General features: G+C 40.2%; 1 protein-coding gene across 1 annotated transcript; it reads left to right on the top strand.

Moving 5' to 3' along the window:
• Positions 1 to 13956: 13956 nt before the first annotated feature.
• On the top strand, positions 13957 to 17048 carry LOC138898849 (uncharacterized). Its single transcript, XM_070184955.1, has 4 exons — positions 13957 to 14200; positions 14606 to 14713; positions 15892 to 16212; positions 16627 to 17048. The coding sequence occupies exons 1-4, from the start codon at positions 13957 to 13959 to the stop codon at positions 17046 to 17048; spliced, it is 1095 nt and encodes a 364-aa protein (XP_070041056.1).
• Positions 17049 to 17881: the final 833 nt, after the last annotated feature.

Below are 17881 nucleotides of genomic sequence, written 5' to 3' on the forward strand. Positions count from 1 at the left end.
GATCGCATAATGGACCGCATAATGATCTTCAAAAATCCAACTATTTTTCAGCTCAACTCTGCGATGGGTATGCGGCCTGCAGAATGGATCTGCGATCGCGAATCTGACCGCATAATTGCCTTCTTCTGCCAAAAATTCTACCAACTCTTCAATGCATTCTACAACCCAAAAAGTCCGTACCGTGACGAGAAGTTTTGCCTACCTCGTCACCATAAAACCTTTAATCCATTGGCAAAAATTTACGGGGCCTTATACCTATGTTCTTAATTGACGTCGACCTGATAGAATGTGTTTCATATAGCTCTTCACATCCCATGTTATTTTACAAAGAGTTTAATTGAGCTATAACGTTTCCCTCGTAAGGGCCTCCTTAGTAAAACGGTATTAATGCGAGTTGTTCTACCCATGCATTAGCTAGATGCATACGTTCCTTATTTGAGATTACCCCAATGTCACAAGGTCCATATGTTCAGTAGTAATCCCTTGTTACTATTCGAAAGTGTATATGAACCACGACGGCTCCCTCGTAAGTATTCATATATCAAAACGGCCATCTTTAAGTAATCATATACCAACTAGCCAACTTACTCAAGTGCTCCCAAATAGTAGTATATGCATTCCGCTGAACAGAAGCCTCATACGAAACACACAACCTTAAATCTTCTCGCAGGAGATAACCCTAATAATAACCCTCCTGAGTACAATGATCTTTAATGCGAGTTGTTCTACCCATGTATTAGCTAGCTGCATACGTTCCTTATTTGAGATTGCTCTGATGTCACGAGTTCCATACATTCAGTAGTAATCCCTTGTTACTATTTGGAAGTGTATATGAACCACAACGACTCCCTCATAAGTATTCATATATCAAAATGACCCTCATAAGTATTTATATACCAACTAGCCAACTTCCTCAAGTGCTCCCAAATAGTAGTATATGCATTCCGCTGAACAAAAGCCTCATACGAAACACAACCTTAAATTTTCTCGTAGGAGATAAACCACCTGCTAGCCTCAAATCAACATCTTCCCATGATCCTACCATGGTCACAAAAACTAGGAAACCAATTAATCCTCCCGAGTCTACCCTCGTCAACAAGATATAAGAATCAACATCATTCCTCAAATGAACAACTGAAAGATCCGCCGACACACCCACTTCTCAAAACTGCACAACACATCAAGACGATGATCAAGTATCCTTAGCCCCTCGCATCCCATCCAAAAAATCACAAGATGTTGGTGCACATCTAAGTCTGAATACTCAACATCGCACACGAATCTAATAGAAATAAACTAGAGAATAAGGCTTCAAGCTGAAATAAAGTCGAACGATGATGAAAGAAAGAAGGGAAGTATCCTAGATGCCTTGTATCCTCTCAAATATAGGTATGGACTTCATCATACCGATCCTAAAGACTCTACTATACATGGCTCCCTCGTAAGTATTCATATATCAAAATGACCATCATTAAGGGTTGCTCTACTCATGCCTTTAGTAGCCCGTACATGCCTTAACTGGTAGCACCTTGGTAGGTCTAGTTTCAATTGTTTGTTAGTAGCTTCTTATCCCATTTAGAAGGTGTCTATGAGCTACAGTGACCTCGTTATGAGGACTCCAGTATCATGACGACACAAGTTGGCACTATGCGAGCTGTTGGTTGTAGACGATTATAGAGACGATGAGATTGCCTCTTGTTGATAGTTATTGCTTGTAGTATGATTTGATGACCTTAGTAGGAGTGATATGAGGACTCTAATTGCTGAGGCATGTTGTTGGTACAATAGATACGTACAACGAACATGTCTAGTGACCTGGTAGTACATGAGTGCTAGCCTGACAGATATAGGCATGATAGCCCGATAGATGATGGATATGCTTGTCCAGAAGTACCGGCTTATTAGTCGGGTATGAAATGATAGTACTGATACAAGAGCTGGGAGAGTATAGACTTACGAGTTTGGTAGCTAGATCATATGCATGAGATGATATGAGTAGTTAGCATTTCAAGTTTATGTGTTCATGCGACTAACGTATGATAGACTAGACATGGCATGAGTTGTGAGAGTTGTTAAAAGAATTTCAGGAAGACAAAGCTAAAGAGAAATGCCACGGGTTCCGTTTGGTAAGACTATGGTATATGACCTTACTGTATGATTTGAGCTCTGTTGTCTAGGTGATTTGACCCTTGTTTTATCTAGTTATCTTCCTTCAACATTCTTTTATTTGATTACAGTACTTATTTATGATTATTCAGTTGTCTTACATACTCGATACATTATTTTGTACTGACTTCCTTTTGACCGAGGATGCTGCATTTCATGCTGCAGGTTCAAGTAGGCAGATGGACCCCAGAATAAATAATTTTAGTTCCAATTATTGATCGGCAAAATCCATATCATCCAGAGTGCAGCTGAACCTAGAGGTCCTTATGTGTTGATTTTATATATAAACTTATGTGTAGGTCGGGGACCTATCGCGATTATGTTATGTCTATCAGATGTTCTTAGAGGCTTTTGTAGACGTATGTGTACCTGTGGTCAGTTACCGTATGCTATACAGATGTTTGTGTTGGCTGAGGCCTTGCAGGCCTGTGTGTTGATATATATATATATATATATATATATATATGGAAATGTTTGGCACTTTCTGATTGCAGGTGTTGCAAATGTGGTAAGTTTACTAGTTTTGTGGAAACGATCACTCACGTACATAAGACATAAAGTGCTTGTCCACCTCACCTAGGTTGGGGTGTGGCACCTGTGCTCACAGGGTCCAAAGTAACATGGGTAATCACCTGAATATGGAGGAATGGATCCATAACCAAGCGTTGTTGCAACGTGCAACTCGATCCGCTAATAATATCATCAATAATCATATCCTCTCACAATGTCCTTAGTGCCAAAATTCTCAAATTTCCTCAATATCCAACTCTTCGACTCATGTATATGCATATGAGATAATATGATGAAGATGCACCAGGACGTAATAATAAAAATGTGAATGAAGAGTGGAATTGATTATGAGGTTACGTGTGCGCCAGGCCCCATATTGGGCTAAGTGATATTGATCGTTGACTTAGAATCCGATCAGTGCTTGGGCTAGGACCCGCCCCTCCGGAGTCAGGTATTAACCTGTGGGTGCAGGTACACAAGTCATTATGTGCTTGGTGAGGGACTTATGTTAGGCACCCTCACATTGCTGAGTGTGATTGTGTGTGATGATTGAAGGGCATTTGTGCCTGACACTATACATATGCTGAGATTCGGTATACTTGATGATTTTAACTACGATATTGTTTATTTGGACATGTATACTTGTCATGAAGGTATAGGGTTTTGTTCTCTTTCCTCGTACGAATTGGTACTTTATGTCTCTATTTGATGTGTAGAAATTGGAATCACAATTAAATTGATAAAACTATTTTTAGGTGATTTATGTGGCGGAATTTATGCCTTAACTGTTATTCTTGAAAAAACATGCTTATCTCTCCTCTTATTGTGAAAAGGTTGGATTTGATATTACTTGAGCTACTTTTCTTTTTGCCGTTATTATACCGTTATTGTTGTTATATTTTATTGGAAATGAGTTTGGGACCTTGCCAAGCTCGTCACTGCTTTCAGCATGAGGTTAGGCTTGTTACTTATTGTGTACATATGGTCGATTGTACTCATATTATACTTTGCACTTTATGTGTAGATCCAGGTGCTGCTAAGATGCTTCTAAGAGAGGTGATTGCTAGAGAGTGGCACTAGTATTAGTTTTGGAGATTTCGAGGTAGCTGCTGCTCTGTTCACTGGCCTTGAAGTGCCTTTCCTCTTAGTTCATGTTCTTACTGTTCCATCTTTCAGACAATACTGAATTTTTCATTCAGACTTTGTATTTAAATTCTGTAGAGCTCATGCGCTCGATGACACCAGGTCATGGGATGGTTTTTAATTGCATTGTTGCTATTGACTTTATCTATTTATGTTATTCCACTGTTGAGACTATTTAATAATGTTATTCAAGTTTATTTCTGCTTATTCGTTGTTGGCTTTCCTAGTAAGAGATGATAGGTTCCATCACGACTCTCGTGGAATTTTGGGTCATGACAATACCAATCCACATGGAATACCCATCGAGCTATAATGCTCATAATCAACAACACATGTGCATCAACATCAAGCACGCAAGGTGAATACACATAACCATGGGGATACGAATAGCATAATGTGATACAAAAAGGCAAGCACAACTACGATGCGATAAGCAAATCAACATCTCATGATCCATCTCGCTCATATATCACCACAAGTCCTAAACAAGACCATAACAAGCATGAAAATAATCAAGTAATCTCACAACCCATCATAGTATAAGAGAGAAACACAGGAAATAGATTGGGGCATAAATAACACCCATTGTGTCCAATGACAAACCCATAATAAAAACCGCACATAAATATACAAATCCAATCCGGTGTAGAATACACACTCACATTAGGCCTACCAATAGCCCCCCAACTGTTTCAAATCTTTCTGAAATAGGTATGTAGCCTTACGGAGGTCCACGGTGACCTATCCATAACACATACAATCAGTTGTTTGGTCCTAAACATACTTTCACAATCTGCAACCAAAGGAATAGTCTTCCTCTGAGAACCTCCAGTCTCTAAACTTGAAAATTCCGGAATCTCCATACCTGATTTCGAACTCTCCCACTTAAATGACTGACACATCACACATACACAATCATCTTATGAGAAGTACTCCCATAAATCTTCCATTCCACATAGCAAAACGTAAACATCAATAGTCTCCAACCATGTGATTACCATAATACAAGTCAAGCATCCACAAATCAGTACACAATGTGCCTTCCACAACCTACACCCTTCTCAGGCGATACAAGATAGTGTCAGCATCCTCTAAACATCTAAAATCTCTCATGCCGTCTAGAACTCATAACCTCCTTTTCAATACTTAACCGCAACCTTGTCCATACAATCTCAATCGAACACAACACACTGCATCCATCATGCTATCCATGAAAGTACAAGAATCTCATAATCAACTCTAAATCACAAGTAAGATATATATTCCATCAACTATGAACCTTTCACTTAAACTCAATCCAGGAGAACATCACAACACACAACAAATCTTCTATACCCGTAGAAGACATCAACCTCATGTCGAGGTCAAAACCATCATGAACTCTTCAAAACCCACTAGTATATGGTCCAACCATCGGAAATGGATCTCTTTAAATCAACCAAGTTACGTAGACTGCCAAACCCAAAAGTAGATCAAACCTAAATGCTCACTCTGAAGAGACCTTTTAATGAATCTGATGTTGTTTCTTCCATCTCTCTAATACTGAAATATAGAAATGATATAGAAGTATTGTAAGTCTCTGCATCATACAATGCAAATATCAGTTCTTAGCCACGCACAAATACAGAAATCCTTAGATACCACATATGAATATTTCACCCACTGGAACTATTCTTGAGAGGTACTCACTTTGACCTAGTCTCGAATACCCAAACATCCTAAAAAACTAGCACTTGCCTAGCACATGAATACCCCGAAAGAAGCAATCGAGATCCTGCACACTACATCCACAAGGAAATATCAAACCTTAGCCACTCTACAAGCTCCATATATCCATAAGGTGAAATACATAATGCATCCAGTTAATTCCTTGCCCAAATCATCCTTGATGACACCCTTCTCAAACCAAATCCAATTCATAGTGCATCCAAATCCAGGAACTAAAGCAACACATGCCTAAATGATCCGATCATCGATGGTAGACTCCCCCACTTGGCTTGGAGCCACAAAAACATCATCTGATAACCCACAATACTCTTCCTTCTTAACTTTCCATGACCTCGCACTGTTATCCTGCTGAATCTCCTCATAAGCTCACATAGCACTAGTTAAAACACACTCCGATCATCTGCCGAGTGCATACTCATCCTCGTGACAGCCAAGCCAACTACCTCAAGTGCTCCCAAATAGTAGTATATGCATTCCGCTGAACAAAAGCCTCATATGAAACACACAACCTTAAAGATTACAACAACTAGGCAACCAATTAATCCTCTCGAGTCTACACTCGTTAACAAGATAATGGAATCAACTTCAAGCTGAAACAAAGTCGCACGATGATGAAAAAAAGAAGGGATGTTTCCTAGATGCCTTGTAACCCCTCAAAGATAGGTATGTACGCCATCATACCGATCTACATGACACTACTAAATACTTGCACATGATTCGTAGAACTTAGAGCTCCAATATCAACTTGTCACGATCCAAAATCCTACCAGGTCGTGATGGAACCTAACCCAACCCACTAGGTAAGACAAACAGTATAAATTACAATAATAATGAGAAATTAACAATATTAATTATAAAGACAACAAAAGAATTCAATACAACTATCCCAAGGGCTGGTAGTACAAGTCATGATCCAATATAATTTAGATTTACAAAGTTGATAAAAAGAATAAATACAATATCTGTTTGAAGTTTACATAAGCAAAAATGAAGCCCTAAACTACCATGAATAAACGGTAGCTTATATTTAGAATGAAGCTACAACTTCAGTGCTAGCCTTCGTCATCCATAGTATATCAACTCCAAGAATCTGCACACAAGGTGCAGAAGTGTAGTCCGAGTACAACCGAAATCATGTACTCAGTAAGTATCTTGACTAACATCGGTGAAGTAGTGACAAGGTTTTTAAGTAAAAAACACTCAATGTGCATAACATGCGCAACTCAATAACATGTACAATATAGAGAAATATCCAGAGAGACAGTCTTAGAACAATAAATATCCGAATTTAAGTACACAATCAAAGAAGAGATCATAAGCATGCTTTTACGATTAACAAATCAAAAGAAATACATTTGCACCAGCTCCGCATGTAAAGAAGACATGCATCAAGTAATTTGTACTCAAATATTTCTAGCTGGACGTAAGGGTCTCTATCAGACAATGAACCAATTGAATATAAATTTTCAAATGATAAGTTTATGTAACTTTTGCATGAGTTCAACATGACGACATATAATGATAACTTTCTCTCAATATCAATTTGACACTCTCCAAGAGTCCACTAACCCACGAACAAGTCCAATGTGTATGAAGAATGCGTCAACTAGCATATATAAATGATATGCATGGATAATACATGTAAAACATGTGAAATGCATGAAAACCATAAATAATTTATGTGCATAATCAAGAATGCCGCCCTTATACTCCACACAACATCATCAGTGATATGCCACCCTTATACCGCCACATGTGAAAAATAATGCCCCTTTATACCGCCACATGTGCATAATCAATGACATCAACATGAGAGGGCAACCCTAGGGGGATAGATTCGTGTCCACACGCTGCACGACAACAACCTAATGCATAACAATAGGCGCACGACAAAGACATCGTTCCCTAACAGTAACTATATTATCACAACTGCACGACAAAGACCTCATTCCAAATTAATATCATATCACAATCCGCACTGCAAAGACCTCGTGCCAAATCAATCCCACATCACAATCCATACAGCAAAGACCTTATTCCAAATCAATATCATATCACAATCCGCACGGCAAATACCTCGTGCCAAATAAATATCACATCATAATCCGCACGGCAAAGACCTCATGTCATCACCTCAGTCCATATCCGGGAACAATATGCAGTGATGTATGCATATGAATGAAAGATAATCATATAGGATGCACATGGACCGAGAAATAACAATGTATGGATGTATGCATGTGTACAAGGGATGATCCCTAGGTAGGATGTATGCCTATATGTATGTATGACCATGGACCCAACATGTAATACGTCACCCAAATGATCATCACGTCCCAAATAAGCATCGAAATCCATTTCCTAGTTTTTAACATGGGTAAGGAACTCAACTAGTCATACTTTAATTAAAGGCATAACACAAGAATAGCAATTATGGGTGTGTGTTCACAATATATGTGTGACTACGTTTAAGCAAGTGTAACAATAACCCCAAGAATAGTTCATCATGCTCAATGAGGTACTATTAGCCTCACCTTAGCTCAAGCATGGTTTATCGTGCTCGTGTAGTCAATCCATTGAATAGCATATATAATCAAGTAGAAAACACAACCAAATAAGGCATAGAGTAATCTAGAATCTACCCCGAGCATGAATACCCATGCTACACAACTTAAAAAGTCTGCCCAGGGGTACCCTTCGTGATCGCACAGGGCTCACACGATCGCGAAGCACAAAATGCAACCTGCCAACTGCCCTTCTACGCGAATATGATGCTTCAGTCGCGAACGCAATGATAAAGCTGCCCATAGTACGTGAATACAGACACTTCCATGCGATCGCGATGAAGAAAGCTCTAGCGCACAAACTCTTCCTCTAAGCGAACGCGTGTAGTCGTTCACGAACGCGGAGACCTTCTGCCCACACCTCGCAAATGCGTGACTGGCCATGCGAACGTGAAATATAAAGCCCACATATAGCAAAACCACTACGCGAACATGACTATAGTTTCACGATCACAAAGAAGATCAGAGATATCAAAATACCAACAATGCAAACATCATCCAAAATGGTCTAAAACCACACCCAAAACACACCCGAGCCCCTCGGGACCACGTCAAATTATACCAACAAGTCCATATACAATGTACAAACCTATCCAACGGCTTAAAATACTACAACTAATATCAAAACCAAAAATCGAAGATCAAAATCATTCTTTTCTCTTTCACACCTTCAAGCTTCACCGAACGCGTCCGAATCACACTTAAACATTCCGGATCGCAACCAATGTTTGCACACAAGTTCCAATCAACCAAGAAAACCTATTCAAGGCCTCAAAATGACAATAAGATTCCGATAACACCAAAGTCAACTCCCTATTAAACCCATGAACACTTCAATTCTTCAAAATGCCAACTTTTGAAAAATAGAGCCAAATCATTCTAGGAACATCTAAATTAAAATTTGAACATTCACCCATGTCCAAAATCACCATACAAGCCTATTGAAATCATTAAATTTTGATTTCGATGTCATTTAGTCAAAAGTCAAACCATGATCAACTCTTCCAACTTAAGGCTTCCAAATTGAGAATCACTCTATTAAATCTATCCTGAACCACTGAAAAATCAAAACCAACCATGTGCAGAAGTCATAATACACCATATGTAGCCACTAAAAATCTCAAATTATAGAACAAAAGGCTAGAACCCAAAATGACTGGTTGGATCGTTACATCCTTGGATGATGTTTGGCTTGGATTTGAGCGATTGGAAGACTAGAGCGAGGTTTTAACGCGATTTGAGATTAAAGACAAGCCTGGGTGAGGTAAGTATATTGCCTAGGCTTGGATTGAAAGTAATTCACCCATTGAATATGATACTTGTTATATATTGGGGTGACATATTTGTGAGGTTATTACATCTCGCGTTTTCATACGTTAAAGTTTTGTCGTAAGTTAATCGACACAAGTTCGGGAAGGAAATTATTCCGAGATTACAGGTATTATGCTATTTCAAACAAGGGATAAATAAATTCGTGAAGGTGAGAGGGCAAGCGAATCGAAGAAAATAAGTTTCGTCAAAGTTTGGCAATTTAGGATAAAATACGGTCCGAGCTATAATACCCGATATTTATTGACTAGTACCACACAAAGTACCATATGACCATGATAGTTTGATGTATAAAGTGTAATAAAATGAGTATTATTTTAAGTAATTTGAGATAATTCTTAATTATGTGGGTAATTGGTCAATTATTGGTTTAACGGGAGATTAACCATGTAATTAAGGATTTATTTATAATTGTAGGTGGGGATAAATCCCCCCCCCCCACGTGAAAGCAAGTGGAGAAATGTTTAATGACTATTGACTTAGGTTACTAAATTAGAAAGGCACATGGACAATACACTTAGTCATCAAAAACGTAGAAGGAATGTCTATGTTAGTCATCTTTACAATTATGTTCAATTGATATCAAAAATTCATTTTTGTAGGAGATTAAGTTCATATTAGCAACGACATGAACTTCATGTAAAGATGAAGTTTACATCATGAGACTTCATGTTACAATAGCAACGATAGTTCTTAGATTTGTAAAGAAATTCATACGAAATTTGCACTGCGTAATAACAACGGGATTTTCCCCTACTCTAGGTATGTTAAGGCCAAACCCTTCCTTTATTTTGGCATGATCTCGTAATTACATGAGTTTGATAATGAGGCATAAAGAGAAATTTATATTCCAGAATTTATGTACATTTTTCTAGACTCATAAGTTACAGTATTCTCCCTTATCAGGACTTTTTATTCAATTGAGTATTGTCTTCATCCAGTCAAGAGAGAAGAGGTTTTATATATGCTTATTTACGGACTCTACCTAGCTCGCAGATTCAACAGCTAGTTGCATGTAAAGAGGTTATTTATGGGGACAATATTTCCTTGGCTCATTAGGCCATTCACAAGATTCTTTAATCCTGGCACGATGGCCATATTTTATATTCCACACTTTCACCTCTATCAATTTCAAAGATCACCATCAAGTATTAACATATAGGATATTTCAGAAATCATATACTTCAAATCCATTTGAAATGGAAATTTCAAACACAAATGGTTTCTTCCCAAAGAATGAGGCATACCATCCAACAATAGAAACACACATGAAAATCATAAACAATCAATACACCATTTATTCTTACAATGCTCTTTCCAAGCAATGACAATGTTCCAGTTCAACACATGAGTATATAGACTCGAATCACACTAGATATAATTATAAAGCAAAGCATTAGTTAAAGCAACCACTAATGGGCATGAATTGAGTACAAAAGCTTTTAGGTAATTCTATCTTCGAAGTCATTTTTAAACAATTGAGCCGAGGCTCATTTCATATTCTTTATCGCATCTTCTAAAATCATTTGCACTGCTAGACACAATCATAACTTAAATTCTTGGCACGTTGTCCATACTCTATATCCCCAATTAACTTATTTCACTTCCAACCATCTTTATAGATTATCAACAATAAGATATTTCCAAATCAAGACTTTAGGTACACATATGAGCAATTAAGAGTCTTAAGAATATTGATATTTTCTCACACAATTTGGCATACTATCTTTCATTGAAACACGACTCAAAGCCATAACCTTTTTAATACGCAACCCATACTTTGAAACTTACGGAAACCTTATGGAATTCAATTCCAAGAGAGAAAGTTTAGCCAATATACCTCAATTGAGCTTTCCTTAAATTACTACAACGTTCCGAAAATTCTATCAATCCCAATCTATTTTGAGACATAAAGAAATTTAACAATAATTAGGAAGATATTCATGGTCTCAGCTCTTTTGAGCATTTTATCAAACACTAGGTGTGCAACTTTAACTACAAGGTTCTTTTAAAAGATTTCCTTCACTCCACAACCCAATCTTTACTTATTTGAGCTCAAGAATCTTCCCACAAACCTTATTAGTACAAGCATGTACAAATAATAATCTTATACCCAAGAATCATACTCCAATTCAACCTTCTTTTACCCAAATTCGAAATTGAAAACTAGGGTATGGAACCTTACCTCTTAGATGAAGATCTTGTGGGTTTTCCTTGTTAATCTTCCAAGATCTGAGCAAGACATGATGAATAATTAGCCTAGGGTTTGCTCTCTATCTAAAACACTCTCCCTTCTCTCTAAAACATCAGATTTTTGCTCAAAAATAACCCAAAGCGTGTATTTAACGAAGTAGGGTTGGGTTTTAAAAACCCAAAAATGGAGCTACGGAATAGGTTCTGCGGTGGCATATGCGACCGCATATTGGATATGCAGACCGCATATCGATCGCATAATTACAGACCAAAATGATCAAAACTCTGTCCGTGTATGCGGTCACTATGCGGTCCAACTAAACTGTTATGCGATCGCATAATGCACCGCATAACAGTTATGCGGTCGCATAGTAGACCGCATAATTGCCCCTAGACTGGCCCTTCTCCTGCTTACTTCTGCGGCCATTATGCGGCCTGCAGAGTGGTTCTGCGATCGCATAATGGACCGTAGAAATTCTGAGCCGCGGTGAGCAAGCTCGTCGAGAAGAATTTCTACAATCCTTAAACACGTAAGCCTAGTCCGGCACCATGAAATATTATTTTCTTTTCAAATTTTACCGGGCTTTACACTTAAGTACTTCAAAATTTTTCGGGGTGTTACAAGCAGGCCCCTATTGGGTAACCTCTGATCAGATGGTAATTTATATACTGAGCCTACTGTGGCCGAGAGCCTATGAGAGATCCCAGTTGGCCGAGATACAGAGCCTAGTATGGCCGAGCACCTATGAGCGAGCCCACTACGGTAGAGCAGTTATATATACCGAGCCTTATAAGGTCGGGCATTTATTTTACTTACTATATTGAGAGAGTTGAGTCAGTATCAGCAGGTAAGTATACATCTAGATCATCTTTGACTCCCAGTTACTTTCAGTTATTATATTATCAGTTCAGTTGCAGCTTTCAGTTATTTTATCACCTTGCATACTCGGTACATTATTTCGTACTGACATCCCTTTTTCTGGGGACGCTGCATTTTATGCGTGCAGGTTCAGACAGACAGACAGGTAGACCTCCTCAATAGGTGTTGCCCGAGTTTAGTTTTATCGGTAAGCTCCACGTCCTTCAGAGTTGCCGGGTCTAGAGGTTTTGTGTACATCTCGTGTATATATGTATATAGGCTACGGGTAGTTCGGGCCCCTGTTCCGATCACAGTATATCCATCAGTAGAGGCTTGTAGACATAACCTGTTAGTTAGTGCAGTATGTTGGTCTTGTAGGCCTTGTACATATATTTTGTTGGTTTGTCAGCTGTAGTAGTTAGGACGGCCTTGCCGGCCCAGCTTCATATCGATGTTTTGTCAGCGTTAGTTTCCATTCAGTTTTATATTTTGCTTCGTAAATTGTCTTGCAATGTGGCCCATGACCAAAGTATGACATTGTATGTTCAGAGTCCCTTAGTCACAAGTTGGTACGCAAAGATAGGTGAGGCATCGGGTGCCGGTCTCTCCCCCCAGGTCTGGGGTGTGAAAAAAGTGGTTTTAGAGCAGTTCTATCCTAGGGAGTATACAAGTCGTGTCTAGTAGGGTCTTGTTTATAGATATGTTGTGCACCACATTATATAAGCAGGGGACTACAGGGCATTTAGGAGTTGGTTACCCTTCTTCCAAATCTAAATCGTGCTGTAGAACTGAGTTATAGGAAATTTGAGTTAAACTTATGCGTTGGCATTTGCATGCACAAATGACGATGACTAGGAAGACTACGGCTAGCCAGAGGAGAGATACAGCAGTAGGTGAGGGGACTAGCAGGGTACCCCCAGTAGATGGGGCCTAATCGGAGGCCCAGGGAGACACCCCTACCCAACCAGTACTGGCTCCTCCACCACCTGAGGAGATTCCTAGGGAGACCTCACATCCAGTTCTCCCCCCGCTTCTATCAGATCAGGACTTGAGGAGTGCGGTGCATTTGTTGACACACTTGGTAGCTACCCAGCAACAGGTTAGGGCACCCGCTAGTGCAGGATCTTCTGATGGGTCTGGGAGTTTAAGGGTCCGAGAGTTTATTGCTTTGAGTTCCCCAGAGTTTATAGGGACAGATCAGAGAGAGGACCCACAGGATTTCATAGATCAGCTTCACAGGATCTTTCGGGTTATGCATGCCATGAAGAAAGAGGCAGTTGAGCTAGCAGTTTTTGACTCCGAGATATAGCCATCCTTTGGTATGAGCGATGGGAGAGGTCTAGGTGACGTGATGTACCTCCAGCTATTTGAGAGTATTTTTCGGATGCCTTCCTTGACCAGTACTTACCGCGGGAGATCCGACAGGCTTGAGTCGATCAGTTTCTAACCCTCAAGCAGGGAAATATGAGTGTTCGAGAGTATAGTCTCCGTTTTGACTCATTGGCCGGATATGCACCATCCATAGTTGCTACTATGCAGGACAGGATCCATAGGTTTATAGCAGGGTTAGCCCCAGAGTTGACCGAGGCATGTGCCACCACTGCACTACATGATAGTATGGATTTCTCCCGGATTCAAGCATTCACCAAGAATATAGAAAGGGGTAGGCGTCGGCAGCAGGGTATGGAGAGGACCGAGTCAGGGCAGCGTAAGAGGATAAGATTTGCTAGGTCTCAAGAGCAGTCTTAGGGTAGTTATAGGCCCCAATACTTCGGACGGCCACCTAGGCCTCCGCCACCTCAGTTACAGGTTTACAGGTATGATCGTTATACTCAATCAGGACTAGGTGAGAGCTCACGGGCGTCGGGTTTTCAGCGACAGTGAGGTTCAGGGCAGACATGGTCATTTTCGCCATGGTGTGACATCTGTGGTAGAGGATAATTGGGCCAATGTCGAGCCGGTTCTGATTCTTATTATACATGTGGACGTCCGGGGCATATGATGCGAGATTGCCCAAATAGAGATTTTGGGGGTATGACACAACCAGCAAATTCAACAACAGGATCATCTATGTATGTGCATCCTTAAGGGTGCGAGTCTCAGTCTTCGGCAGGTAGAGGTATAGGTAGAGGTAGAGGTTCCAATTCAGGTGGTAACCAGAATCGTAGCTATGCTTTATCTGGTCGACAAGACCAGGAGTCTTCACCAGACGTTTTGACAGGTATGTTGACCATTTTCTCTCACGATGCTTATGCCTTGATAGACCCAGGATCTACTTTATCGTGTATTACTCCATTTGGCCCGGGGAAGTTTGGTATAGTGCCTGAAATACTAAGTGATCCTTTTGCAGTATCTACACCGGTCGGAGAATCGATAATTGCTAGACGTGTTTAGTGAGGTTGTATGGTGATAGTTTATGGTCGTTAGACCTCAGCCGACCTAGTTGAGCTAGAGATGTTGGATTTTGATGCTATCATGGTCATGGACTGGTTGGCAGCTTGCTATGCCACAGTTGATTGTCGAGCAAAGACAACCAGATTTCATTTTCCGGGTGAGACAGTCCTTGAATGGGTAGGTAATACAGCGACACCCAGAGGTAGGTTCATTTCCTATATGAAGGCGAGGAAAATGATCGCAAAATGGTGCATTTATCATATTGTGCGAGTTAGAGATGTAGATGCTGAGATACCTATACTTCAGTCTATTCCAGTAGTAAAAGAGTACGCAAATATATTTCTAGATGAACTTCTAGGTGTTCCTCCAGAGCGAGAGATTGATTTTGGCATCGATTTTCTTCCGGGAACTCAACCAATATCCATCCCCCGATATAGAATGGCACCTGCCAAATTGAAGGAGTTGAAGGAGTAGTTAAAATATTTGATGGAGAAAGGTTTTATTAGGCCCAGTGCCTCACCTTGGGGTGCACCTGTACTATTCGTACAGAAGAAAGACGGCTCGCTGAGGATATTTATCGATTATAGGCAGCTGAACAAGGTAACTATTAAGAATAAGTACCCACTTCCAAGGATAGATGACTTGTTTGATCAGTTGCAGGGAGCTAGATGTTTTTCAAAGATAAATTTGAGGTCGGGGTACCACCAGATCAGAGTTCGGGAGAAAGATATTCCCAAGATAGCCTTCAGGACCTGATATGGCCACTTTGAATTCCTTGTCATGTCCTTCGGGTTGACGAACGCACCTGCCGTATTTATGGACTTGATGAATAGCCTATTTCGGCCATTTTTAGATCTGTTCGTGATAGTATTTATTGATGATATTTTGATTTATTCATGTTCAGAGGATGAGCATGCGGACCACCTGGGGGCGGTACTCTAAAACCTCAGTGATAGTAAATTGTATGCTAATTTTCTAAATGTGAGTTCTGATTGAAGTCTGTAGCATTCTTGGGACACATTGTATCCGATGTCGGTATAAAGGTAGACACTCAGAAGATTGAGGCTGTGAAATCCTGGCCTAGACCTACCACTCTGACAGTGGTTCGTAGCTTTCTAGGCTTAGCAGGATACTACCGAAGGTTTGTAGAGGGTTTTTCTTCCCTTTCGGCACCATTAACGAAATTGACGCAGAAAGAAACTAAGTTTCAGTGGACGGAGGCTTGCGAGCAGAGTTTCCAGGAGCTTAAGAACGGGTTGACCTCAACGCTAGTTCTAGCACTTCCAGAGGGTCCAGATGGTTATGCCATGTATTGTGATGCCTCAGGTGTCGGGTTAGGATGTGTCCTTATGCAACATAGGAAAGTAATTGTGTATGCTTCAAGCCAGTTAAGGAAGCACAAGCGGAATTATCCGACCCACGACCTCGAATTAGCTGCAGTTGTCCATGCACTTAAGATATGGTGGCATTATTTATATGGCGTTCATGTTGATGTAATTATAGATCATAAAAGCCTGTAATATATCTTCAAGCAGAAAGAATTGAATTTGCGACAGAGGCGATGGCTTGAGTTATTGAAAGATTACGATGTTAACATTCTCTACCATCCAGGAAAAGCTAATATGGTAGCAGATGCCTTAAGTGGCCGATCTATGGGTAGCGTAGCACATGTAGAGGCCAAAAAAAGAAAATTAACTAGAGAGATTCATCAATTGGCTTGTTTGGGGGTTCGGTTAGTAGACTCTGGAGATAGTGGAGTTGTACTCCAAAATACTGCAAAATCATCTCTCATAGCTGAAGTAAGGGAGAGGCAGTACGAGGATCCAGAGATGGTCGAGTTGAGAGAGCGAGTTCCACAGCAAAAGAAGCCATTGTTAGAGATCAAGGGAGATGGATTTCTTAGATATAGGGGTTGTCTGTGTGTTCTAGATATAGCAGGGCAACGAGACAGGATAATGTCAGAGGCACATTATTCGTGGTACTCCATTCATCCTGGGTCGACGAAGATGTATCATGACATTAAGGATGTGTATTGGTGGAACGATATGAAGAAGAACATTGCTGAGTTTATCGCTCAGTGTCCTAGTTGCCATCAGGTGAAGGTAGATCACCAGATGCCCGGAGGGCTAATGCGGACTATAGAGATCCCGATGTGGAAATAGGAGGCGATAAACATGGACTTTATCACGAGTTTACCTCGTTCTCATCGTAAATACGATTCCATATGGGTGATAGTCGATAGGCTCACGAAAGCAGCTCATTTCCTACCGGTAAGATATACATATACAACAGAACACTATGCAAGGTTATATATTAAGGAGATAGTGCGGCTAAATGGAGTACCAGTATCTATTATATCTGACCTTGGGGCTAGTTTACAACATATTTTTGGAAGTCATTTCAGAGAGGTCTAGGGACTCAGGTGAATCTCAGCACATCTTTTCATCCACAGACTGATGGACAAGACGAGCGCACAATTCAGATGCTCGAGGATATGTTACGAGCATGTGTGTTGGATTTTAAAAGAAGTTGGGATGAACATTTACCTCTTATCGAGTTTGTATATAATAATAGTTACCACTCTAGTATCTAGATGGCTCCGTACGAGGCTTTGTATGGGCGTAAGTGCAGATCTCCTATAGGGTGGTTTGATGTTGGAGAATCTGGGTTACATGGGCCAGACCTGGTTCAGCAGGCCATAGAGAAAGTAAAGCTTATCCAGGAGCGTCTGTTGACAGCCCAGAGTCGTCAGAAGTCATATTCTGATGTGCGGCGACGAGACTTAGAGTTCAGGGTTAATGACTGGGTATTCTTAAAGGTGTTGCATATGAAGGGCGTGATGTGGTTTGGCAAGAAAGGCAAGATTATACCACGGTATATTGGGCCTTATAGGATCATTCGGAGAGTGGGCCAAGTAGCTTATGAGTTAGAATTGCTGTCGAAATTGGAGTCTGTCCATCCGGATTTTCACGTATCTATGTTACAGAAGTGCATT

The sequence above is a fragment of the Nicotiana tomentosiformis genome, chromosome 9 (genome assembly GCF_000390325.3).
Source record: "Nicotiana tomentosiformis chromosome 9, ASM39032v3, whole genome shotgun sequence".
Taxonomy (NCBI): domain Eukaryota; kingdom Viridiplantae; phylum Streptophyta; class Magnoliopsida; order Solanales; family Solanaceae; genus Nicotiana; species Nicotiana tomentosiformis.